General features: G+C 46.8%; 1 protein-coding gene and 1 pseudogene across 1 annotated transcript in view; both read left to right on the top strand.

Annotated features, from left to right (window-relative positions):
• Positions 1–4,721: 4,721 nt before the first annotated feature.
• LOC147444732 (uncharacterized) lies at positions 4,722–5,824 on the top strand (annotated as a pseudogene).
• Positions 5,825–10,659: 4,835 nt separating this feature from the next.
• Positions 10,660–27,944, top strand: part of LOC147444731 (endo-1,3;1,4-beta-D-glucanase-like) — a 46,758-nt gene continuing 29,473 nt past the window's right edge. Inside the window, exon 1 of the mRNA XM_086527275.1 lies at positions 10,660–11,058. Within this exon, the coding sequence (XP_086383401.1) occupies positions 10,854–11,058 (205 nt within the window). The 5' untranslated portion in view covers positions 10,660–10,853. The remainder of the gene's footprint in view (positions 11,059–27,944) is intronic.

The following is a 27,944-nucleotide window of genomic DNA, read 5'->3' as shown; positions in this document are numbered from 1 at the left end:
ATCACTATTTGGCGGAAGATTCTCTTTTTGCTATCCAATTCCTATGTGCTGATATGTTGGAATTCCAAATTTAAGTTCGCTTGAGTCACCATATGTGAATGAACGTTTTCTTTTGCTGAATTCTGTTGAAGAGGTTGCTATTGGTCGTAAGCAGTTGAAATTTGTCGAGGATCTGCTGCGGACTGGTTTGAGGGTTGTGTGTTTTGCTTAAAGTATCTGGATCCTTTAATATCATGGCAACGGATGCTGGTATTGCTGGTGGCGGTGAAGGGAGTGCAAGCAATGCCTCGCCTAGCAATGGTGACAGCATGGACTTCTCCGGAGGTTTGTTTCCCTGCTTGCTCAACGGTTTCGTGTACGCTTATGTATGCCGATAATTGTTGTTGATTTGCTTGTGCTATGCTGGTCTTGATTTTGACTGTCAGTCCCGGTTTCTTTTCGCTTGCGAGCGATGCACTCGAAGTGTTTCTTGTGTTGGTGTTCTTGCTGGTCCTACTTTCTTTCGGCTTGGTGCACCTGACGAGGCAGTTGAGCATGGCATGGCGAGCCTAACTATCGACCTTGGCTGCACTGCGAGTTTCAAGTGCTCAACAAACCAAAATATATTGCTTGCATGTACTTGTTATTAATAAAAGTAGTTATGCTACTCTTGTTCCCTAAGCCCTACAGTACACTGTCGGTCTCAGTCTTGGCCGGCTCTTGGTTATATGGAATCTTGCAATGAGCGAGAGAGGGAGAGAGAGAGAGCTGGACTAATAATGATCTGGCACAGCATCTGTTGCTGCTCTTTGTCATGCCCACTGAAACTGTTTCGAGATTATGTGAAGTTGCTTGCTTCAGTCCTTTGCCACGGCAGCAGGGGACAACAAAATTTCCAGCGCTTCGGCAATGGCCGAGTGGCGGCTGGCAACGACAGCTGGCAGCACACGATGCATTATTGTTCCCGCCATTTCAACAGTGATGCCCAGCTCATCCACCATTGCAATTACACATTCAATCTCGGAATCAACCTCGGATTCGGGAGCCTGAAGCTTGACTTTGACGATGAACTCGAGCCCGGCGGCGTTTATGACCATCATTCCGCGCAAGGCCGGTGCAATTACACAATAGGGGACATCGGCAAGTAAAGTTGTGAGTAGCATGAGGAGTGCACTTGTCACATCTACATCGACTTTCCCCCCCACTGCTCAGCCGCGTCAACTCCTCGACTAAAGGATCAGTCATCGTTTCCATGTGCAGACCTTTTGCATGACGCACCCACGGACGTTGTAGTTCCAAAACTAGAACCTTGCTTCTTGCTAGCGATTGCTTTGCTTTCTCCTCCCTGCTTGATCTGAAGCTGCTACAAATTGAGAACATATCGTCTGTTCTGTAAGTATTGCATGGCTCAGCAAATGCCACCGATGCATCCTGTTCCAGGACAACATGCTCCGACATTGTCATTGTGTATCACAGTGAGTAAGAGAGTGAGAGAGAGAGTGTGTGTGTGTGTGTGTCTTACGTCTAAAACATTGCTAGATCTTGTTTTTTAGGGTCCATTCAAATAGATAATCAGAATCAATGTCCAAAATAAGGTTTTTAGAACTATATCGCCCAAATTTTGACCTTGGAACTCAAAGGTTGAATTAAATTGAAACCGGGAAATCTACGCTTCAAACTGGGATATGTGAGCATTGATTGACTTGAGTAATGGGGCTCGGTCGGTAAAGAATGGGCTTCATGCTTTCCGTATTTCTGTTGGGATGGGATGGGTGCAAGAAATGTAGACTCCTTGTCAGCATGGAGACCATTGCAAGGCTGTAGTCATTCACACACCTAACTCCTTGTTGCCATACCATACATGTCATGTGTAGTGTATGACAAGAAGCACGAGAATTCTCACAACATGACTTGCCTCAACATCATGAGCTTTTGTGAGGGGGGCACCGTATACCTGCCTGGGTACAATTCACAGCAAGGGGCTTAGCAGTAGCATCATGCACACGCAACGGCTATCTCGTATCCCACAGCCTAACTCTTCTTATGCTCTGGTTATACCTTTTCCGAGCTGTCTCTACATGCAACAGCTCACAAGCCTTAGCAAGGCCAGGCTCAGGCATCAGTCCCTCATTAGCTTTTGACTTATGCATCTCTACACATGCTTGCATCTCTCGCTCGCCTGAGGAGAGTGAATCAAGAGGCTCCAGCTGACGCTCTTTATGTTCATGCTCGCTTGAGTAACTTGCAATGTTGCTTCCTGGCTCGGAGGCCTCCATATACGTTGCCTCTTGAGCAGAGGCTCATCATGTTATACATTGTAAGAAAAACATTGAGAGACTCTGTTTCCCTGGATGAGAAGATTTCTAAATCTTCTTGTGTATGCAACCTGGCGAGGGATTTGAAACGTGACATTTTCCAAGATTAAATATCTTGTTTGCTTGCTCACCCAAAAAGAAATCATATTCCGTGCAAGTTTGTTCGCATCCTTTCAATAAGTTCGTTTCCGCGCCTCGTTCTTCCTTTGCTTTTGCGAGTGTGCTGCTTGTAGGATCCTTTTTACTCTCTCTTTGCTTTACTCAACTAGTTTATGCTATGGTTAATTGGATTCTTGCTTTTCTTTTGCTCCTGCAGAACTGCGTAGGTTCGTTGAGTCTCCTCCATGTCCTGCAGGCAAACGTTCATCGCAGCGGGTGGTGCCAAGCTCTGCCGGGTCGCCGCCAGATCCGGCCTTCGAGGAAATCGCAATTGGGAAGAGGTGTAGGCGTGCGTTGCTTCAAGGAAGCCCTTCTCCCGATCCCGTTGGCAGTGCAGGTATCGCTGATGCGCACAATCATTCTTTGTGGAATAGCCTTAACGTGTCTACGATGTTCTTTGCTACAGTGCATTCTTGACTGTCGAGTTGCGTTAAGATGGTGCTCTACTTTTTTTTGCAGACAAAGGATACTCTCCACTAGGAGAGGAGTGCGCACAAGCACCGTCTTCTTCTCAACAACAACTTCCTTGCCCACCTCGCGAATTAGGGAAAGCTGCAGCCTCATTTTCTAAAGTTGGCCAATCTTCGGTTGCTCGGAATGTCTTGGACAGTGGCAAGCTACTGGACAAAGGGAAAATCTTGTTAGTCAAGGAAACCTTGCCGCTATTCATGATCAGCGATATAGATGAGGACAGTAAACCTTTTTCCATAGAGGGGAAAATCTAGAATTGTTATGGCACATACCGTTCCATCTCGTCTGGGCAAAAGAAAAATGCACGTTACTTCAAGTTTGACATCGTCGATGCTGAGTGCATCGACACGATCACGGTCGTCATTGTGGATCCCTTCATTGAGACCTACACCAGGGAGCTCAAGATCAGCTTCTTCGTCAGGCTTGACTGTCCTCTTGTGAGGGCTAAAAACCAAAACGATGTTGGGTCAGCTTCGTTCTCCTTGCATGTCGATGCATCGGCAACCATTAGACCTTGTGACGCATTCCCTCTTGCTTTAGCTTTCTATCTTGAGACCAAGATAAGCACATTTCTTGCTGACGGTGCAATTTTCGAGACTACTAGCCCACGTCCGCCCTTAGCGACACTAGCGTTTGTTGTCTTACAAAGTCGTAATTCCATCAAAGAATTGGTGCTACATTTGGGGATTTGGTTGTTGCTGATGGCCCGACCCCAGACGACAAAGCAGTTGTACGTATCAGAAGCATTGGCTCCAGCGTTTCTTTATTTTGATATTGACAAACCTTTTGTCATATGTAGGTCAGCTTTGTCAACTCTCGAAAGCAAGACTATGATCGGGTCATGGCCCAGATGGCTAGGGAGGACATTGTTATGTTTGTGGCTAGGAATATTGGCCTCTTTGTTGGCAAGGTGCGCACATTGTCTGTTCTGGATGTCACAACTTTGGCCCCCGTGCGAGGATCACGTTTGAAGGAAGAATTGACCATAGCATTTCATAGACAGTGTGAGACTCTTGGCTACAATAGAGAGGTGACTTTGCATGGTTTGCACTCAACCGGATGAAGACATCTTTAGTGGTCTTTACACGTTTTTTTTTTTTTTGTAGGTTGTGGGGACTTTGCGCTGTGTGAACTTCAATAGAGCTCTCTTGCATTCCCAGTGCTCAGTTTGTGACTCGCCGAAGGTGAAGAAGGTTAGAGGCCGACTGTGTTTTTCTCTTTGCGATAAAGATCACGTCATCAACACGACGCTCAGACTGGAGGCACATATTCGAAGCAACATTGACAGACGTGTTGTGGCGGTTCAAGTGTCAGAATCTATGGTGGATCGTCTTCTGGGCTTGCCAAGGAGCTTCAAGGAGGTGTACATGGAGAGCATTCCAGAGGCGAGGGATATTTTATCGACATCCGTTGTCGAGGGTGTGTTCAAAATTGGCACAAATGGTTCTATGATATCTTTCACTCCTCTGTTGGAAACCTAAATGCTTTGAGAGCATGTATTTGAATAGATTTTGGCCTTTCACCACGAATAACTATCCTTCCTTACTTAGATCCCTCTACAATCGATGAGCTAAATTTTGGCTTGTCCATTGTATATCCCGTTTTAGAAGAAAGTCCGTGGTGTCTCTCCATAACTCGCTCTCTACTCTTCCTTCCTCTCCATCTTTTCAGCCGTCCAAAGCACAGACTCTCTCTCTCTCTCTCTCTCTCTCTCTCTCTCTCTCTCTCTCTCTAACACACGTACACAAACAAACACACAAGCTGAGTTAATGTTTACAATCTTTGCGTGTCTTTCCAATGACTCTCTTGGCCAAACACGACGTTGATACCGTTTTCGCGGCACAGTTTTCGAACAATTCAAACATCTTCCTCGTGCTACACCATCTCCAAAACTCAACAGGTGCACCGCATGAACTTAGATCAAATTTGCTCAACGTCTTGTTTGAGAGCTCCTTGCATGATAGACACGCCGTCCCGGGTGCATGCCTCTTCTTCCGTGATGATGAGCCCACTAGCGCAATGACAGTCACAAAATTCTCGTCTTTGTATTCAACATCCACCAACTCACTTGCCCTTAGCCTCGACATATTAACGGCCTTCGCTCGCTCTGTGACTTGTAGGCTAAAAGTGTATTTGAAAATAAATGGAAGCGTGAGAACAATCATCTTGGGGATGCCATCGAAACCATTTCTTGCAAAGGGCATTCTGCTCTCCGAAACAAGCAACGGCATCACATACCTTCCCACCTTCACAACGTCCTCAAACCGTGCACGTGTTCGATGGGAAGAAGATGAGGTGGCCACTTTGCATCAACTATCCTTGTTGCATGAGGCTTTGCCAGATATTGAGGTCGTCCGCATGTTCCAAGCCAAACACCCACACACATTGCACGCAACCCAGGCCGTGAAATGCAAGCTTTCACGCTTGAAGAACGAGAAGGGCTTGGTCACCGGTGCTCAGATACGACGCACCCATGCTAGGTTGAGCAAGGCGATTAAGAGATACAACAATATCATCAAGGACAAGCCCATTACACCCTGCGAAAAATGTGGACGCTTGCTGTTCCGTCGCCAGCTAAGACGTCAGCTTCTACCTTCAATTGCGGAATCCACTTCAACGAAGCGAAGGCGCTATGCGGATGTGTACATCTACAACCAGTGCAAGAAACACTTGACAAGTGATAGCAACCGCCTGTGGAGCTTGCAAGAGACAGGGTTCAATCCAATGCTTCCCTTTGGTCAGATCTAAACCCCGTAGAGGCACGCTTGGTCTCCATTCGTATTCCCTTCGCCAAGATACGTGAACTGACGTACGATGGTCAGTATGGGCTTAGAGGTAGTGTTGTCAATGTGCTTGCCAACTTGGAGAAGAGCCAAGCTGTAGCTGCCTCGCTTCATTGAGGATGAGGCTTCTGTCCTTGTGGGCATCAAACGAAAACTCGAGTACGATAGATGTTACCTAAGCGGTGTTGTGCGACCCTTGCTCACAATGCGTGCAACCACTACGTTGCTGTCCACACCGCTCTACACACGAGAAGGTTTCACCATCAACGACAGGTGGCTTGCACACCTTTCCAGTCTAAGTATGCCTCCTGCAAATACCCTTAACGACAATACGCATGATGTTGAGCTTGAGGATGATCTGACTGATGTCATGCTTCATGGGGTCACAAGTGCGGCAGAGGTTGTCGACTACAGTGGCAAGATTCTTCATGTTGCGCCTTGCGAGGGCAATTCACCGTTGAGCATCTTCACGGACGAGTATTGCGAGGAGTTGAGCTTCCCGACTCTTTTCTTCGGGTCCCCTAGAAGATATAGGGAGGCCGCGACCAAAGATTATCAAACGATCGCAAAGTGGGAGCTCCTAAACGTCGATAGAAGATTCACCCTGGACATCGAGAATTTATTTTTCAAGTCTATCAAAATCATGTCGCAACAAGTTGCTTCCTCTGTTTAGGTGCAAATGCGCAAGGGAAAGCTAGGAGGTGCAGTGCTAACCGCAAGGCAGGTTTTAGAAGACACAAACATAGAGAGGCTTCTCAACTCAAGATTAGGCTTTAGAGACTTCGAGGCACTGTGCATGTCCCCCGACTACAAGGAAAAGATGAAAAAAAATGTCTTCGCAATGATCCGGCAACTTGGACCGCCTACATTTTTTTTCACGTTCTCCTCCGCAGAACGAAGATGGAAAGAGCTTCTTGCTGCACTTGAGAAGTTAGTCCCGCTGAGCCAAGAGCCTGACGAGAGTCTGAGCTCATATCAACGTCGCCTCATTCGTGCCGATCCCATTACAACTGCTCGTTTCTACGTCAACAGGTTCAACGCAATGAAACGGTTGTTGCGCACTGATTCCTCCATATGTGGCAAAATACGGGACTTCTTTTTCATCACGGAGTTCCAAAGTCGCGGTAGCCAACACGATCATGGTTTACTGTGGCTAGAAAATGCTCCATCACTCACAACACACTCAGATCTAGATATTGTATTACTTCTAGATACCCACATTAGCACAGATAGATCCATCTTTCCCAATGACCTTTCTGAAGCTTACAAGCACAAGCATCATAAGACTTGCCAAAAGAAGAGCAAAAGTTGCCGTTTTGAATTTCCACGTTTTCCCATGCCATTCACAACTTTTATCCGACAAGGAGTACTTGAGGCAAACATAGCTAGACAAGGCAAGCTTTACTTGCAACAAATCGAAAAACAACTCAGCCAAATTGACTTACAAAATGCCCCTACGTTTGAAGAATGGCTAGAACAAGTACAACTGTCCATGGAACAGTACTTGCTTGCATTGCAAGCAACTATCTCAACACCCACTATTTTCCTCAAGCGCAAACCAAGCGATATATTCACAAACAACTTCAACAAATCAATAGCTTCACTTTGGAATGCAAATACAGATATACAGTTCGTGCTAAATGCACATGGAGCTGCGAGCTATTGCACCTCATACATGCCAAAAATGGGCAATACATTAATAGGAGCAATCAAGTCACAAGTTGATCACTGTGTCGCAAACAATGCAACAATGCTGGAGAGACTACGAAAAGTTGGTAGCACAATCCTTAAGACACAGCAAATTAGTTCACAATAAGCTGCTTACATATGTCTCTCGCTTCCATTGCATAGCTCCCCCAGAGAATTCATATACATAAATACTAACCCACCTGAAGAGCGTGCTCTCATTCTCAAAAAGAAGAACGTCCTGCAAAAAATGCACCCCGACACAACAGAAATCTTCTCTGCCTCCATCATTGACAAATAAGCCTCCAGACCACACTCGTTCTTTGCCATGTGCTTGGCCTAGTTCGCTTCCACAACCAAAAATCCCTCCAGGCCTGACAAGTTGTTGCAGAGGGCACGCATCGTGCGATACGTCAGATACAATAAAGCCAAAGAACCTGACAACCACTATAGAGAACAATGCCTTCTCTTCTTGCCGTGGTCAAGGCATGAGAATGAGCACCTACCCGAAGGTTCATCTTGGATCGATGTCTACACTTCGAACATTGAGACAGTAAAAAACAATGAATCACAGTTCGTTGTCGAACCAGCTCCACTTGATAGACTCACAACAGCTATCACAACCTCACGCAACACGAGAAGTGTAAGTTCCTTGAACGATTCCAACAATCCCAGCATGATGATCAACACCCCATCAAACCAACTGACGAAGAAACCATTTGCTTTGAATTTTTCCAAACATATATGGCATGACCAATGAGGATTTTCACACATGAATAAAAAAACTAAACCCACAACAGAGACTCATCCTTGATGATGTCATGCTCAAAAAACGCATAGCGCCATCCGAAAAGATACATCTCTTCCTCACAGGTGGAGCAGGCACTGGGAAAACATTCACGCTACTCTTGCTGGTCGAAGCCCTCATTCGTTTCTACACGCATAAGTCGGGCCACAATCCTGACTTTCCTAAGGCACTCCCGATGGCATATACAGGCAAGGCAGCATTCAACATTGGTGGTACAACTATACACTCAACTTTACATTTGCCTTTGATAACTACGACACACACAAGCCTCAGAGCAGAAAAGCTAGATGCATTGTCCTTACTTTATCAAGATTTGGAGCTTGTAGTGTTTGATGAAGTCTCCTTGATAGGATCAAGTGTCTTCTCATTGGCCGACTCACGTCTTCGTACCATCAAGAGAAAACACGACCAACCTTTTGGTGGCCTAGATGTCATACTTTGTGGTGACCTCTACCAAGCTAGCCCAGTCAAAGACTCTTGGATATTCACAACCAAGCAGCCTCTTCTCGAGGCGGTTGCACCTTCGTACTAGCATGAATTCCTTAAGTGCTACGAATCAACGATGACAATGAGACAAACCGATGGACAGTTTATAGAGGTGCTCAACCGAATGAGAACTGGCTCACACACCAACAACGACCTTGCATACATTAACAACTCCTTCCACAGAGAGCTGCCTGCTGACTTAACCATATCACACCTATTCTACTCTAACAAGGCAAAGGATGAACACAACGAAAAGGTCTTTGCACAATTGCCCGGTGAGGCACACATATTCAAAGCAATTGACAAGCGTGGCGCCTCTTGTAGCAAAACAATAGCAACTCCATTGGATGCCAGACAAACTACGGGTCTCCAAGCAACATTGTGTCTGAAGCCGGGCCTAGTGGTCGAGCTATGCGCTGGAAATATGGACATTCCCGACGGCCTCGTCAACGATGCAGAAGGCGTCTACAAGATCTACACTACATTCTCCGACACGACATGCCTTTGGATTCATTTCACCAATCCTAGCATAGGGCAAAAACAAAGGTACGACCACCGTCATCTTCGCAACCCACTCACATTGCCTAGTTGGACGCCAATTCTCCGCATCACACGCGAATTCCAAATTGGCAAGAACTACTTCAACACCCTCACACGCAAGCAATTCCCAGTTCAGCCTGCTGCGGCCCGCACGATTCACCGATCGCAAGGGCTTACACTCAACACACTAGCTTTCAACCCCAAAGGGATTAGGTCTCACGGCCTCGCATACACTGCTCTCACACGGATTCGTGAAACTGCAAATCTATATTTGATGGAGAGCTTGCTGCTCTGCAACATTCACACCGACGCGTCAGTCCTCAAAGAGCTCCACATGTTGAGAACAGAAGCAACTTATTTCCTCGTCCAAAAGCAACTAGATCTCCACCAAGATACACATTACATTGTCCAATCACTGAACGTCGTCTCCCTTGCAAAGCATGCAAACGATATCATCCACGACAAAAGCCTAATGGTCTTCGATGTCCTCTGCCTACAAGAGACTCGACAACATGCAACAACCATTCCAGGCTTCCGCAGCATATCCTCAACACAACTACACGGCATCTCCATTCTGCATAAAGACAACCTAATACCTACACAAATACACATCTGCATCAATCAAACACTTGACACGATCCATGCAACTTTCCACTGCGCCAACAAGTGCCTAGCGACAGTCATTTCACTCTACAGGGCACCGACATCATCGCTCCCACGGTTCCTGCATAGCATCTCCAATCTTCTTGATTCAACCCGCACCATGCGACCACCAATCATAATGGGAGATTTCAACATTAACGCACTTGAGGAAACCACCACATATAGAACCCTTTCCAACCTCATTCTCCAGCACGATCTCCACTAACTGATACACCATCCAACCACAGTACACAACTCTATGCTGGACCACGTATGGGTTAGCAATGACCTGTCACAAACCATGTCCGACACTAACTACAACTACTGGTCCGACCACTCCACTACATACCTCCTCATCGCCAAAAACTGACCTTCCCTTCCTTTCTGCAGGCCACTGTGAGTTCTCACCTTGTTAATTAAGTGGGACCTCCAATTTCAAAAAAATAAAAATCCTTTGAAAACATCTTAAGTGTATATAAAGTGAAAGGTGAATGTAGGAAATGAAAAGACCCACGAAATTAAAAAGCCAAAAGAATTTTTACGTCCTTATAAAATAATGCATTGCAACATTTGTTTTTAAAATTTTCCGTGGGCGTTTACTTGTCTTGCACTATGTAGATAGTGAATATATATATCTATCTTGCATGCCAAAGTTTTAGGAAGAAAGTTCTTTTTCGAGGTGGGGATTAGGACAGGAAAGCCCTTTGACTCTTGAGGGAGTTTCTGAAATCAATGGCCCCTCAACAACAAGCTAATTTTGGATGGTCAAATCACTTTGGCACGTCGCAAAGTTGCGCGTGTCCTTCCGACTCCTCTCTACTTCCTTATGGAAGTCAAACCAATATCGCGCGCGCGCGCGCACACACACACACACAGAGAGAGAGAGAGAGAGAGAGAGAGAGAGAGACTCTGCACTGTCAATAAGAACTACCACCCAAGCTCCAGAGAGAGAGAGAAGAATAAGACGACTCTCGTCTGAGAGATATGAAGTTGCCGGTGCTCATTCTAGTAATTTGTGTCTTGGCAGTGTGTGCTCCTCAATGCTGCACCTCTACTAGCCCCAGCCCACCACCTGAACAGAAGCCCTGCTGCATTACGAAGGAGAAAACCTTTGGCCCCTTTGTATCCTACATCACTTCCCCCTACCATGTCCCCAAAGCCGCCGTCTTCATTGCTAGCGATGTCTTTGGTATGCTGCTCCTGAGTCTTGTGTGTGTGTGTGTGAGAGAGAGAGAGAGAGAGAGAGAGAGAGATCCAGGTAAGCCCATAGAGGGAGAGTCTTAGCCTGAAGAAAGGTGGGCATTATAGTTCATGCATATGGGGTTTATGTAATCTAGAAACTACACTAAGTTCTACATAAGCTTGGAAACTCGATTGAAGTGAAGCTTAAATACATCACAATAACTAGCGAAGTTTGCTAAGAAAGGTCTTATCCCATCTAGCCGTTGTTCTTGTCTTTCTGTATAAAGAGAAGATAATTAGTGATTGAGTCTCTGTTTGTCATCCTTTTTCTTGTGTGTATTTTGTGTTTTGTGCAGTGTTGTCACCCAACGCTGTGCCTTATACACCTTAGTAATAGAAACTCTGCTGTGGGCCACCGCTTCGTTTCAGAACTGTTGTCGAAATGAGGTTCAAAACTGATAGCATTTCAATATGTGCCACAAACGATCGCCGAAACTGCACGCCTATCAAAAGGCTGTAGGAAACACCGCCTAGCGTTTTAAAACGCCATCGACCACAACTCCTGTGCTTCGCTTTTCTTGCATTTTTGAACATCGTTGCACACACGGTTCCTCTCCATGGTCTTCTTTTTCTTCACCATGTGCTGATCCTCGCTTGCGATCAACTAGCACAAGGCTTTGATACCATGTCAAAGTCGACGATGTGGAAGCGTAGAGCAATGGGAAGAATATGAATGAGAGAGAGAGAGAGAGAGAGAGAGAGAGAGAGAGAGAGAGAGAGATATGGAATGTTATATTAAACGTCTTCAAAAGGCCAAAATGACCTATGAAACCAAATTGATATAATCCTAGTGGATCTAATCCAATGTCTGGGTATGAAAATAAAAATGAAGTGAAGTAAAAGGAAAGACTAAAATCATCATCATTATTATCATCATCATCAGGGCCCGAGGATGCTCGACATCGGGCATTGTCCGAGAAAGTACTGCATCGGTCGTTGAAGAGCTTCATCAATGTCCACCTCTGTTAATAGTCGTATTGGGCGTCTCCCATGTCGTGCTAGAATAGTCCCGATCCTTTGATGGAGCCTTTGTCGATGTCGTGGTCGTCCTCATAGACGTGGGCGTCTAACTCTCCCGAGCTCAGTGGCTTTGTCAACTAATATACCTCTGGTATAAGTGCGGTCTGAAGTCTATTGTGAAGCATGCTCATTTGCCTGTTGAGTCCTTACTCTAAAGAAGTCAGTAATCTCCCTCTGCGAATGTCTCTCATTGCCTGATATCCTCAAGAGACTCTGCTTGTGTATGCGCAGCTCTAACAAAAACAACCCGAGGCATCTTTGATCTTGATATCTCATGAGTCTAGCCAATTGTCTAAAGCCTTCTCTGAATAGACAGTGAAAACGGCCTTGTATCTCATAGTATACCGGACAATGACGAATGTGCTGTAACTTTGTTTCTGGCTCTATATGACACAACTGGCATATACTGGCCTCTGTTGGTACTCTCCTAAATCTGTTAGTCTCAATCTCTAGCTGATGCGATGATGTGTGCATCTGACCAATAGCACATCGTATCCCATAGGATAAATGAGTGTCCATATAGGCCGGTCTGATCACATATCTATCTTCTGTTAGTTGGAGAAGTCGCTCTCAATAGAAAGCCATCTTCTTATCCAACTCTTGTGTCGGCTGTATCCATGTGCTCCTGATATCTAGCTGAATCAAATCCTGACGTATGAGTCTAGTAATCTCTGTCCGTGTGAGAGATAGGAAGGGTGCATCCAAGGAGTAGTGGAACGGAGGCAGTCTATCTATGCTGAAGCCATATAACTGAAACCATGATGTCATCTGCCCATACCAACATGCTGTGTCCCCCTGTAGCGCTAGCTGTCGAGATGACTTAAGGGCTAGCCAAGCATATCTGTCTCTGGGGAGGGACTTATGCATGAAGGATACTGATCTAGTAAGGGCCTTGACCATGAGAGGAGGGGCAGCTAGCTCGGCTCGAATAATCTCATGTGGCTCTGAGGCCTTAGCCCGAAACATCCGAGCATCATAGAGACTAGAGGCCTCTGCATGCATCTCCATCCATGGTCTACCATGGGGTGGCCCACCGAGGGTCTCCAAATCTGAACCCCATAAAGCATAGGTGAAGCCACTAGAGTGTCAAAAAGCCACAGCTTTGTTCTTGAAATTGAACCTACGAACACATCTTCTCCAATCCTCCCAAGGCGGCATAAGCTCTCGTCAATGTAGTTTTTTGCTGCTCTCAATGAAAACACCGGTCCACTTAAGACACCCCAAGATAGGTGTATGCATCTGTAGAGTCCACTGTCTCTTGGCCATATGTAAACAGTAAAAGTGGGTGTCAACCTCCTGACCCACTGTGGTGTGTGTTAAACACCATAACCTTGGTTTTCCCCAGGTTAAGAGAGAGTCCAATATTGTGGGCAAATGTGTACAAAGCATCCAAATGACGGTGACTGCCCTCTGAAATGTACTCCTAAATGTGTGTAGGACTCCACATACTCCACCACCTCCTACCCATACATGAGAGCCGGTGCTGATGCATCCCTTACCCACTGCACTATAGTGTGAAAGATCAAACCTTAGTCTTGCCAAGATTTACCGACAAGTCTCTATCATATGCAAAAGTCTTTAATGCATCGAGCTGCATCTGCAACCCCTGCGGTGAGTCAACTATGAGCAAAATGTCATCTACATATAATAATAGGGGTATCCAAGTACCTGATAGCTACGCTCCTATATTTCCCTCTCTGTCAATAACAACTCATCAATATACATGCCAAAAAGAGTAGGCGAAGGTGGGCATCCTTGTTTCACTCCAACGGTGGAGTGAACTACCTCTGATAAGCCTCTTCCATGGATACTCTAACTGTCATTGTCTTATACAATTCCATGATCCCCCATGTACGTGTAAAGAGTTTAAGCATCTCAAGTGAATTACCCAATGCGATCCCAATATTCAATTTGGCTTTTAAGTTAATTTACTTATTTGTCAAACTCTGGGTAGGGCAATTTGCTAAGGTGACTATATAAGCACACCTTGCCCCCATTGTATAATCATCAATTCATTGCCAAGGTTGGTTCATTCAATATTCTCTCTCTCTCTCTCTCTCTCTCTCTCTCTCTCTCTCTCTCTCGTGTTGATTTTCACGAGAGAGTTTCTTTTAATTCATGTGAGAGATGTGCGAAGACTAGAGAGAGGAGAGAATGATATTGTGAAGGTTCTGTGAGTGATAGAGAGAGAAGAAGACACAAGATGGGCTCCCAAACCCCCTCCAAGGTCACCCCTCTCTATTGCTAAAGAGGGATTTGCTTTAGATTGCACAAATGCTGATACAATGGTCCTAGATGCTTCGATACTAATGGGATCTTGCTGGTGATGCTTGGTTCTGTGAGGCTAAGGGCTGAAATGCAAAAATGCTGGTCGAACTGGTGGGATTTGCAAGCTGATGAAGAGGCTATGGCTGAAAACTGGAAATGCTGGCCAATGATCGATCTGATGCTTGGGTTGAAATCTAATGTTGCTAGGGCTGAAAATGCTGGATGCTGGTCTTGGGGGACTGCTGAAAACGCTAATGATTGAGGTTGGAGGCTGATGGAAAAACGCTAGATGAAGGTGGTGGTCCTGCGGAGGGTACTGCTGTTGTCACAATCTGATGACGTGGCAGATTTTCGAAAATCACGCTGGCTGATGACGTGGCAGAACTGTACGGATTTCCGCTTTTCACGCTGGCGGTGCTGACGTGGTAGGATTGTACGGATTTTCGTAAATTGCGTTGGCAGCTTTTTGGCTTTGCTTTTGGACCAGATGCTTTTGAGTTTGAAGGCTTTTCACTGTAATTGCTTTTGAGGCCAAGGGCCTTTAAATATGTGCTAAGGGCTCATTCTCTGGCATGCTTCCTGGAGAAGGACGGATTTCCGCTTTTCACGCTGGCGGTGCTGACGTGGTAGGATTGTACGGATTTTCGTAAATTGCGTTGGCAGCTTTTTGGCTTTGCTTTTGGACCAGATGCTTTTGAGTTTGAAGGCTTTTCACTGTAATTGCTTTTGAGGCCAAGGGCCTTTAAATATGTGCTAAGGGCTCATTCTCTGGCATGCTTCCTGGAGAAGGTGCAGAGTCTGAAGTACCGGCTTGTATTGTGTTGATGCAATATAAAGAAATACCGAAAGGGGCGCCAAGGTTTGGGGCCAATACTCTCTGGGGTGGAATTCCGCCACTCCGTGTCGCGTGTCGTCTCTCTCTCTCTCTCTCAGTTCTGTTTTTATTGAAGTGCTAAATGTCTGTTCAGTCTGTTCTTTTCTATTTGGCACGTGGTGCCCGTCTTGTGATAGCTGTCCATCTACTGGGTACTAACCCATCCAATGATTCTAGGGTCATTTATATAGGCTTGAGCATGCTAATGATTGACCCCTAGGGTCATTTATATAGGCTTGAGCATGCTGGGTCGAGCAACCTACATGAAACCCCACGACTTGCTAATAAAAAGCCTATATGTCACTTATTAATAAGTTTAGAACTCATAATAAGAGTGCTTAAGTGCGGAAAGTGCGGACGTGGTAGGCTGTATAGACGTCCGCAAAACACGCTGACTGTTGACGTGGCACATGTAAGGATTTTTGCGATTTGTGGTGCCAGATTTTCGGAGCGCTAGCTTGTGGACCAAATGCTTTTTAGAAATGAAGCTTTTCATGTGATTGCTTTTGGGGCTCTTCTTTTGGCATCCCTTGTACTGTTTAAAAGAGCCCTTGGGGCCTCACTCTGCAGAGCATGTGGACGTAGAGTCTGAGAGCAGAGGTCCTTTGGGAATTGTACCTTGCAATGATTAATGATAAAGAAATATTGAAAGGGGCGCTAGACTTGGGGCCAATACCTTAGGGGGCCGTGTCGACTTTTTCTCTCTCTATTAAAGTTCAGTGATTTTGAAGTTTCTGTTCGTGTGTTGCTATAGTTTTCTAGCTTGGAGTGTCCTTTACGGAGGATCTGATCCTTTTTGTAGCACGCACAACTTTTCTTTGAAAGATTCTTCGTGTCCCGATCTTGGACTTATTTAGCCATTCCCACTCTTCGTACATCGCGCATCGGGCGCACTCCCGTCTTCATTGCTTTGTTTACAGGGCATAAGCCATAAAGAACCCCAAATTACACATGGGTTCTCATGGAGAATCCGACAGAGATAACACCTCTTGGTGGGTAGGCAAAGAAAAGTTGAAATCCTGCGCGGGAACTGAAGAAAAGAATGAAAGATTTGGGGAAAATTTTCGGCAGAGCAGTTTGCCAGAGCAGAGTACAAGCGTTAAGTGCATGTTGACACGTGTGAAAACATTGATTAAGTACTCCAAAGACCCGAGATTTGCGAAACACCCGAAGAATTACCCGATTGATGAGATTTACTTGAGATGGCGTGAGGCCATTGAATCTCCTCTCAAGTCAGGAAACTTGGAAAGCTGAAAGGACATACTAGTGCAGAAAAGCGGAACCTGTACTCGTAGAAAGAGCTAGACAGAACTCTTGAAAAGAAAATGAATGTCAAGTGCAACGGAATTGAATATGGTGAAGATCTAATTTTACACTTCCACAAAATCCTTTTCTTCTTTCCTTGTGTTAGTGAATACTTTGTGCTTCAATGAATGCTCCTTTTATGTTCCCCTGAAGAGAGGGGTTGAGAGAATGCAATAGAGATGTGTAGAGGGAGAGAGAAAGAGAGCTTGACTGCCCGCCGCCCGCTCAGCCTTCCCGCCCAGCCAACCCCGCCGTTGCCCTGTCCCGCGGCCATCCTTTTGCCCGCCCTCCTTCCTGCCCGCAACTTTTCTGCCCTTTCCCCGCTTGCCTGCATTTTCGTTTTTAGCCTTCCCTGCTTGTCGAGCCTCGCCAATCACTTTGGCGTGTTTGGTCTAGCCGAAGCCTCCCCCCTCGTTTCTTCTTCACAGTAGCAGACACAGATGGAGGCTCAAGCTCCACCGTAGAGGGACTCCAAATTCCAATGAAGCCCCATCGCCCGACCCCGCTGAGCCCACCATTCGACTTGCTCTTTCACCGACAGAGCAAGCGAGCCTAGCCGCAGAGGTAGATCGCCTGCAGGCGACTTCTTTCATTTGCAAGATTCTCGGCACCAGACCCAACAGAGGAGAGCTGCATGATCTTCTCCAGGCCCGCCTTCTCGCAGAGGTGGGCAAGATCTTGGACGTTCAGATCCTCGAACGAGGCTACTACCAGATCGAGTTCGACCTCCGAGATGGCGTTCAAGGTCATCGCCATGAGTCCATTGACCAGCCGAGCAGCTCGAGCCCACTTTTGACAGTGGAGACATGGTTTTGACCCTGCTTCAGATGTTCTAGTAGAGGAGGCAGACATCCCCATCTCCTTCTGCTTTCCTCGTTTGCGGAGGGAGTACCTACCACTTTTGTCCAGGATAGGCTTAGCGATTAGGACTGTCCTGGAGACACCTCGCACGGTAGCCTTAGTAGCTGCCAAGGCAGCCAGCATTCCCTCAGTTCGCGTTCTGGTTAGGGACACTCACACTCTCTCGAAGGTCATCCTCCTGCCTCGGGTGAGTGGGGGTTGGTTTAGACAGAGCGTGGAGTATTCGGACCTCCCGAACCAGTGCTTCATTTGTCGACAGATGGGCCATCTCGCGAAGGCCTGTCCATGGAGGAGGCCTCGACCTACACCACAGACGCAGCCCTAGCCTGCAAGGGCTGGCCAGCAGCCACAGGCAGAGACACAGAGCACACATGCAGAGCCACCCTCCGAGCCTGGGGCTTCAACGGAGAAGGGATGGGAGCAAGTTCGTGGTCGACGACGGTAGGGGCCACAGTGACAGCCTGGCACTCAGAGTGGTCGTCAGGCGCCTGCCCAGCAGCAGTGGGTTCCCACGGGGAATTGTTTCGGTCCTCTTGAGCAGGATGAGGTCCTTGCTCCCGCCCCCACCTCAGCTCACCCTCGACAGCCCCTCCTCCCCCCGAGTTCCCCCCTCCTCATCATCCTCCCCCCCGTCTCCTGCTCCCACCGCCTCTTCCCCTCGCCCCTCTACCTTTGCCGCTCCCCCCCACCCCTCTTCTCTCCCTCTTCCGACTGCTCCTCCACCCCCCCCTCCCGCTCCAGTTCTACAGTCGACCCAGGGGACAGGGACATCCCCGACTGCTAGGAGATCTCTTGGCAGCACCTTTGCCATGAGTCGCTTGGCGAGAGAGGGACAGCCTTTCTTGCGACCCCCTCTACAGGTACAGACGTATCCCTTTGCAGTAGTCCCTCGTGGTCTGACGAGCTTTGACATTCGGCGCCGATGGGACTTCTTTGACTACGACTTTACACGTTTTCTCGGTGACCCCTCAGCAGACCATGAGGCAGCCTGCTTCAGGGTTCATGTACTGCTCCTTGCAGCTAGGGGGATAGAGGCCTTGGACTCAGCAATTGGCTTCTCTTTTCCCCTTTGCGGCAGGGACCAGACTGAGTGGACTCTCGACTCAGTGTTGGAGTGGTTGCATACACAGGTCCTAGAGTTTTCTCACCACATGGGAGACCTAGGAGTTACAAACATGCTTCAGATATTGTGGCCATTGGCCAAGTTTGTGGTGACCCCTCCAGATACAGCAGGATGTAGACACATTGTGGTTTCTTTGCTGATACGCAGTGCTTGCCATGCTATGTACACATTCATGAGGACTCCTAGACAGAGGAGGTTGCTTTACGTACGGCTCGATCTACTTGGCCTTGGGCCAGGCACTCGTTACAGTCACGCCTATCTAGAGGACGCTCGGATGCTGATTACTCCCCATCCAAGCCAGCCTCGAAGATAGCACGTTTAGCTGCTGCGGCAGCATCTGTTCTCTCTCGCTCCCCATGAGGATCGTCTCATGAAACGTGTAGGGACTTGGTGGGCCCCAGTTTCAGCATCAGAGGGGCCGATTGTGTCACAAAGTGATGACGTGGCTACTCTGCAGAAACCCTAAAGCCTGCAAACTCTAATTTTTGCTAGAAACCCTAATCTGCAGAAACCCTAATTATGGAAATCCTAACCCTAACTGCTGTTGAAACCCTAACTGTGGCTGAAACCCTAATTATGGCGGCAGAAATGCCACGTGGCAGCAGTACGGACTTCCGGGTTTTGCGGCGGAATTTACGGTGCTGATTTCTAGGTTTTGGGCGACGCAATTGAGCATGAGAGAGAGAGAGAGATTCCCTTGCTTTATTTTTAAAAACTCAAGTGAGTTTGTGAGAGAAAAAGAGAGTTTGCTTTATTTTTTGAAGCTTTTGGGGCTCTGCTTTTGGCATCCCTTGTAAACAATAAATAAGCGGTTTTGGGCTCACTCTGCAGAGGATCTGGACGCAGAGTTTGAGAGTGAAACCCTAACCGCTCTCTTGTACTTTGAACATTGATTAATACATAAAGAAATACCGAAAGGGACGCCAGTCTTTGGGGCCAATATCTCTAGGCAAGCACGGAACTCCGCCGGGCCAGTGCAAATCTATTGTGATCTGTGAATTGTTTTGAAGTGGTTATTTGGTGCTGTTGTGATTGATTCTTGACTTGGAGTGTCCAAGTCTGTTACAGTGGTATCAGAGCACGGCCGATTTCTCTTCTACGGGAAATCCGATCCCCAAATTTTTTTTCCGTGGCACCTATGGCTTCACGCAAGGATCGGTCGACTCCCTCTGCATCTAGATGCGGGCAGGGATCACAACGAAGATTTTGGCAGAGAGTATGGCCCGCCTCGGCCAACTCAGGCGGAGCAACGAGAGATGAAGCTTTGTCAATTGATCGGTGATGCAACAAAGATGATGCTCAGTTTTGCGAAGGACCCGAAATTGGCAAAATATATGAGCGAGACTTCTTTTCGAGAAGTGCATGCACAGTGGCAGAAAACCACAACACCACCCCCGAAACCCGCTCTCAAGAAACCTTCTGAGCACAAGAAATATTCAGAGAAGGAATTAGAAGAGGTGGTTGATGCACGGATTGCTCAGCTTTTTGACGCGCAAAAGAAAGCCAAAGAGCACGGCAAAAAGCAGAAGAAAGGCATTGACTTCCCGGGATATTTGGGTCGCCAGTCGACATTTGACAAAGCAAAGAAACAGAAGAAGCGTGTTCGCTTTGAAGGAGTACCCAGTTCTTCTTCTTCTTCTTCTGACAGTTCTTCTAGCTCTTCAGATTCGAGCGAAGAAGACAGAAAAGGAAAAAAACGAAGCAAGAAACAACGCTTCGGAAAGGCCAAGAAAAAGGCAAAGAAGTCTAAATCTCGCCCAGTGAGTGAGTTCTACAGAGGACTCGTCTACAGACAGTTCAGACTCTGATGACGGAAAATTTTATGCGAAGAAGAAGAATTTTTATAAAGCCAACCAGTAGGACTTTCTGGAAGATAAAAGCAAGAAAGTCCGAGAGTTTAAGAAAGGTGGACAGTTGATCAAATTTGACACTTTTTTAGGATACCAAGATGCTTAGAAGGCTTTGTCTTTTATATAGCAGTTTGACATCGCTTTTGCGGGAGGACGCTACTCAGAGCACTCCAAGATTGCGAAAGCTGCCTCTTATTTTAAGGGGAATGCTCGAACTTGGTGGTCCACGCTTCTTTTAAACAAGACTGCGCCAGCTAAATGGCTGAAATTTAAGAAGCTTTTTATTTCTTCTTGGTTGACGCAAGAATATAAACGCGATATATGAGCTGCTTGGAACCATCTTCGGATGGCCAAGAGAGATACAGTAAATGCTTACTGTGAGAGATTCTGGAGCTCTTTTCTACCTGCCTCTTCATTCAAGAAGATCTCGTTCAGAGAACAAATTGAGCGGTTCACCTTGGGTCTACCTACAGAGATCCGAGATCACTGCTTGAAACAGAAGTCAGCTTCTATTCAGGAGTTGATGAGTCATGCGAAGCGGTGCTTTGCCGTTCACTCTCGCAGTCTGACCTACCCCACCGATGAGGCCATGACACAAGGAGCCGAACAGACTTCTGGGAATGAAAGTAGAAAGAGAAAGAGCAACCCAGCGAAGAAGGATGCACGACCCAAGCTCACTCCTGAGGAGCGAGCTCGCTTCATCAGGGAGGGAAAGTGTTTTGGATGTGGGGAACATTGACATATCTCTGCGAAGTGCCCTAAAAAGGCACAGATTGAACAAAAAGATAAGGACGACGACAGGCCTGAGAGTTCGAGAGTAGCTGAGGAACGTGGAAGAAAAGGCAAGATGAAAATAGGACTGTTTCCAGATTGTGTGGGTACTGATCCCGACACCATGGACGAGAGTACAGAACTTTGCCGAGCTTGGGCCAAAGTGAAAGATCAAGAGGCCCTTTGATTGAGGAGTCAAGGCCAACTTCATTTCACCGGAATTGGCGGCGCGGCTCGAGATCACTCCCGATCGGATGGGACCACTTGCGGAGGCAGTTCTAGCGGCACCCGGCAGGGACATAGCCATTACACCTGTCATTGGCAAACTTCGGTTGCATTGTCAGGGGTATTTGGGGCATGAGGACTTTTTCATAATGCCTTTGGAAGGTTGTGATGTTCTCTTAGGGATTCCCTGGTACCACAAGAACAACGTCGTGGTCGATTATCGGGCAAGGAAAGCAACATTGACTACAGAGAAGGGCAGAACCATTGTACTTGATATTAAACTGAAGGGCGAGTCTGTCCCTATTGTATCGGCTTCGGCCATTTCTAAATTAATGAAATCCAGTCTGTTTGTTTACTCGATCTTTATGAAAGAATTGAGCGATAAGGATAGGACAAATATGTCTAAAATTGATAAAGAACGCCAAGATTTTCTCCACTCTCACACCGATTGCTTCTCAGAGGGCCTACTAGGCTAGTTACCACCTGCTCGTCCTGAAGATCATATCATTGATCTGATACCTGGAAGCACACCACCGAACCGGCCACCTTACCGTGTGAGCCGAGCACAGAATGAAGAGATTATGAACCAAGTGAAAGACCTCTTGGAAAAGGGTCTTGTCCAACCTAGTACTTCACCGTATTGCTCTCCAGTGTTGTTGGTTTTGAAGAAAGACGGATCTTGGAGAATGTGCATCGATTATAGAGCTCTCAACAAAATCACCATCAAGAATAGATTTCCGATTCCTAGGATCGATGATATACTCGACAGATTACAGGGATCCTCGTGCTTTAGCAGGATTGATCTGAAGAGTGGATATCATCAGATCAGGATCGCACCGGGAGATGTCTACAAGACAGCTTTTTGGACGACTTTTGGGTTATTTGAGTTTTTGGTGATGCCTTTTGGCTTAACCAATGCTCTTGCGACATCTAACCGGATGATGGACATGATTTTTCGAGAGTACAGGCTATTTGTTGGCACTTTCTTTGACGACATCATTGTTTTCTCCACGAATGAGGCAGAACACAGAGATCATCTGCTTCAGGTCTTTCAGGCATTACGAGATCATAAGTTAGTGATTAATGCAAAGAAAAGTGAAATTTTCCTACTAGAGATACACTTTTTGGGACACATTGTCTGAGCAGCAGGAGTGCAAATGGATCCGGCCAAGATAGAGACTATCCGTGATTGGCCCGATTTGAAGAATGTCCATGAAGTTAGAAGCTTCTTGGGACTGTGTTCGTACTCCAGGCGGTTCATTCGAAAGTTTGCAGAGGTTGCTTTCCCTTTGCATATCTTGACACAGAAAGGAGTCCCTTTCTCGTGGGGATCCACAGAGGTGACTGCCTTTCAGACATTGAAAGAGAAATTGACTACGGGATGAGTTTTGACTTTGCCGGACTTGCAGAAGTCATTTGAAGTATATTGTGATGCTTGTGGTCGTAGTCTGGGTGCGGTCTTAATGCAAGAAGGCCATGTCATTGCTTACGGGAGCCGATTGTTCTCAAGGCCGGAGATGACAACACAGATTTATGAGAAAGAGCTTTTGGCGGTTATCCATGCTCTTACTCAGTGGCGTCATTACCTACTCGGAGCGGATTTTACCGTCTTTACAGACCATCAGAGTTTGCGCTACTTCTTATCACAGAAGCAGCTTTCGGAAAAGCAGATGCGGTGGGCGAACATCTTGTCACAGTTTCACTTCGAAATTGTCCATGTTCAGTGACAGAAGAATGGGGTTGCAGATGCTTTGTCTCGCAAGCCGTTGGTTCTGGCTATTTCCGCGATACATCATAGAAGCTTCGAGGATATGGTCGACCAGTATGCCACAGATACAGATTTTGGAGACGTTTTCACACGGATACGGGATGGGGAGACAGTAGCGGGATATTCCATTCGGGATGGCTACTTGATGAGAAAAACCATGTTGTGCGTTACACAGCCGTTGAGGGAAAAGGTTATGACTGAATGCCACTGTCCACCTTTTACGGATCACCGTGGCATTGCTACCACCATGAAAGGGATAGAGAGATACTTCTTTTGGGCGAGACTCAAAAAGGATGTGGAAGAGTTTGTGCGCAGTTGCTTAGTATGTCAGAAGGTCAAGTTTGACAGGCATAAAGCACAGGGATTGTTACAACCTTTGTCCATACCCACCCGCCCCTGGGAAAGCATTGCAATGGATTTCATTTTTGATCTACCGAGAACACAGAGTAGTCACGATGGTATCTGGATTGTTCTTGACAGATTTAGCAAACAGGCTCATTTCATTCCAGTGAAGAAAACAGTCAAGCCGGATCACTAAGCGAGACTGTTTGTGGCCCAGATTTTCAGATCACATGGCATGCCTGAGACGATTGTCTGCGACAGAGACCCCAGATTTACGAGTTTGTTTTGGAAGGCAATTTGGGAGAACATTGGCACGCGGTTGCAGTTCTTGTCATGGTTCCACCCCCAGATTGATGGGCAATTTGAGATTGCAAATTCAGTGGTTCTAGATTTATTGAAGTCTTATATCTCAGATCAGAAGACTCAATGGGAAAAGTACCTACCTTTGGTGGAATTTGCCTACAATAACACGATACACTCTTTGACGGGGAAGGTGCCATTTGAGATTGTTGAAGGTGCTACGAAGGTTCCACCCTTCCTAAGCACGAAAGATAAGATTTTTGAAGCAGATGAATACACGCGAGACTTAGATACGGCTTTTGCCAAGGTTCGCGAGACTTTGCAGAAATCTCAAGAACGACAGAAAAAGGCAGTGGATCGCCATCGTTGCGACTTGAAATTGAAGGAGGATGATTGGGTGCTCTTACGTTTTGAGAAGGCACGCCTGAGAAAGAAAAAGGGAAAGGAGAGGCTTTTTCCAAAGCTTAGTATGCGATACTGTATTACTGAAAAGATAAATGATGTCTCCTTCCGACTGAAACTGCCTGATACTTGGAGGATTCACAATGCATTTCATGTGAGTCTCTTGAAACCTTTTAAAGGTGATGTGCCTGATGATGGGGAGCTTGATGAGCAACCCGAAGTGGAAGAAAACGAGGAGATCCTTGTTCCTGAACATATTTTGGCACATAAAGATATGAAGAATAAAGGTAAAGTCCGAAGGCGGTTCTTGGTTAAGTTCAAGAACTATCCTGCATTGGATGCGAAGTGGATGGAGGAGGAGGACCTAGCAGATACTCCTCAGATTGTGAAACTTTACCTCGATGCTTTTGGTTTAGCATAGTCTACTCCAAATGGAACCTAGAATTCAGCTTGGCCGGAGATCTGGTGCAGTGGGATGCAGAAGAGGGGAGTCACTCCGCTCCTTTGTCAACAGATGCCTTGATTTAGATACTAGAGTCACTGATGTCTCTTTGAGCTTGAGGGATACTGAAAGCTGACAGTATTTTGCTGTATGACTTTATGAAATGGAATTCTTGATTATGATACTGATTTGTTCTTGACTTCTTTTAAGTGCAAGAACTGATAGACGACATGTTTTGGTCTGATTGATTTCGAATAGACATGGTTGCAATAGGGGTTAGTCAATTGGACATCGATGAGGTCCCGATTGGATCTAGATGCGATTGCTAGCTACATTGTCGATAAATCATGGTCTAAGATCCAAATGAATGTTGAATGTCATGTGATGTCCTGTGATGTCGTGTGATGTGACTGTCGATTGGTACATGTGCTAGATGTGTGTTTCTAGTACGTAGGTACTAACAGTCAGTGTGTGCTAAGACGGTTTATGGCCTCTGTCTGTTTTGCAGGTGTAATCGAGGGCGATTACAATGCTTTCAAGAGGGGGGTATGTCACAAATTGATGACGTGGCTACTCTACAGAAACCCTAAAACCTGCTTATGGCCTCTGTCTGTTTTGCAGGCGTAATCGAGGGCGATTACAATGCTTTCAAGAGGGGGGTATGTCACAAAGTGATGACGTGGCTACTCTGCAGAAACCCTAAAACCTGCAAACCCTATTTTTTGCCAAAAACCCTAATCTGCAAAACCCTAATTCTGGAAACCCTAACCCTAACTGCTGCTAAAACCCTAATTCTGGCGACAGAAATGCCATGTGGCAGCAATAAGGACTTCCGGGTTTTGCGGTAGAATTTACGGCGTTGATTTCTAGCTTTTGGGCGACGCAATTGAGCATGAGAGAGAGAGAGAGAGAGAGAGAGAGAGAGAGAGAGCGAGAGAGAGAGATTCCCTTGCTTTATTTTTAAAAACTCAAGTGAGTTTGTGAGAGAAAAAGAGAGTTTGCTTTATTTTCTGAAGCTTTTGGGGTTCTGCTTTTGGCATCCCTTGTAAACAATAAATAAGCGGTTTTGGGCTCACTCTGCAGAGGATCTGGACGCAGAGTCTGAGAGTGAAACCCTAACCGCTCTCTTGTACTTTGAACATTGATTAGTACATAAAGAAATACCGAAAGGGGCGCCAGTCTTTGGGCCAATATCTCTAGGCACGGAACTCCGCCGGGCCAGTGCAAATCTATTGTGATCTGTGAATTATTTTGAAGTGGTTATTTGGTGCTGTCGTGATTGATTCTTGACTTGGAGTGTCCAAGTCTGTTACAGATTACGTCAGGAGCTTCAGCATTGCCTTGTGGAAGGAGAGATTGATATCCTTATGCTACAGGAGCATCATCTGTGTGAGAACCGCATAGACGTTGTGGTCAGCTCTTGCGTGGACGATATGATACTTTTTGGTAAGCTGCTTTTGGACCTGGAGGCATCCAGGGTGGGGTTATGTATGACTATTGCGGATTCTTTGCAGCATGCCATTGTGGGCAGAGGGATTATTGTGTGAGGCAAGGCTCAATGGATCACTATGCAGGTTTAGGGTTGCCTAGTGGGCTTCCTGAACATATGCGCCCAATGTGGCGAGTGCACGAGCAGAGTTTTGGTCACAGATTGTTGAGTCTCTGCCGTAGGCAGAGCAATGGTGCATAGGGGGTGACTTCAACATGTTGGAGGACCCTTCTTATTGGATTGGTGGTAGCCATGCTATTGTGCATGGAGTTGAGTTGGCAGCTTGGGAGAGGTTTTGTATGACTGAGGGTCTCGGATGTGTGGCAGCACTCTAGTTCTGTGAGGCCCCCAGACAGCTTGGCCTTCTCTCGTTCGGGAATCGGACCGCAGAGTGGGGGGAGTGAATCTATCGCGGATAGATCGCTTCTACTTCTAGTGACCATTTCAGTGACTTGGGTGGGACAGTTAGCATTCTGGCAGGGACTTCCTTCTCGGACCTTCGCATCCCTTAGAGGGTCTTGCTGGATTCTACACTCAGAGAGCGAGTAGAGGCTCTCTGGACAGAGAGCTTGGACATGCAGGATTCTCCTACTGACAGAGTGGCCTCATGACTAGCTCAGATTAGTCGTTCCTTTCTCCAAGAGTCTTTGGCTCGCCTGGCTGCAGCGAGAGAGGAGGAGCAGCGTCTCAGAGGGGGCGTTGCTTCCTTGCAGAGGATGCAGGAGCAGCATCCAGATAGTCCTTGGTTGGAGGAGTAGTTACAGCAGGCTCGCAAGGAGCTTGTTAGCACAGAGGAGCGGCGCCATGAGTTTGCTTTCCATCCACAGGCATCTCAGTGGACACAAGTGGGTGAGAGAGTGACTAGTGCTTTCTTCGAGGCAGTGGGACCTCGGCATACGCATGCCAAGGTCAGTCAGTTAAGGGGGCCCGACGGGTCAGTTGCTTGTGAGCCAGAGGACATGCGTGCAATTGCTACTGACTTTTACCGTGAGTTACTGTCTGCAGAGCCTCAGTTAGAGCGTCAAGATGTATGCAGGGAGTAGGTGTGGGCACAAATGCCTTGCCTTGTGACTGAGGAGATGCGTCAGATGCTTGAGCTGCCGATTCAGCTTGAGGAGTTGCACACGACTCTTAGTGCACTCCCCCGTGGTAGCTGTCTAGGTGAGGTTGGCTTGACTCCCAGTTTTTTCTTGGAGTACTGGGACTTGCTTGGCCCAGATCTCTGTAGTGCTTTCCAGTACATCTTGCACACAGGAGAGATGCCTGACGACTTGAGTGAGGGTCTGATCTACCTCATTCCTAAGGAGGGTGTCTCCTTGGATGAGATTCGACAGTGGCGCCCCATCACCATCCTCAACTCAGCCTACAAAATTCTTGCCAAGGCTCCGAGTTTGAGGATCCAGCCACTTCTAGAGAGCCTTATACATGGGACTCAGACAGGTTTTGTCAAGGAGCGCAGTATCCTTGACAACATCTTTACTTTTTGGGAGGCTTCTTCCTTAGCGCGGCTCCGTGGTGAGGATCTGGTGATTCTTCTTCTCGATTTTGAGAAGGCCTACGATAGAGTTGATTGGGACTTTCTGGAGGGTACTCTACGTAGGATGGGCTTCTCAGATGCTTGGATCAGAGGGGTGTCAGTTTTGTATAGACGGGCACAGAGTCGGGTATTTTTGTCAGGAGGTAGAGGTGATCGTTTCATGCTCACACATTCGGTCAGACAGGGCTGCCCTCTTGCCCCCTTCCTCTTTCTGTTTTATGATGAGGCCATGAGCAGGTTTTTGGTGTCGCAGCAG

Source organism: Adiantum capillus-veneris, chromosome 13 (genome assembly GCF_014529385.1).
Source record: "Adiantum capillus-veneris isolate H3 chromosome 13, ASM1452938v2, whole genome shotgun sequence".
Lineage (NCBI taxonomy): Eukaryota > Viridiplantae > Streptophyta > Polypodiopsida > Polypodiales > Pteridaceae > Adiantum > Adiantum capillus-veneris.
This window is presented reverse-complemented; position numbering and strand designations above follow the sequence as displayed.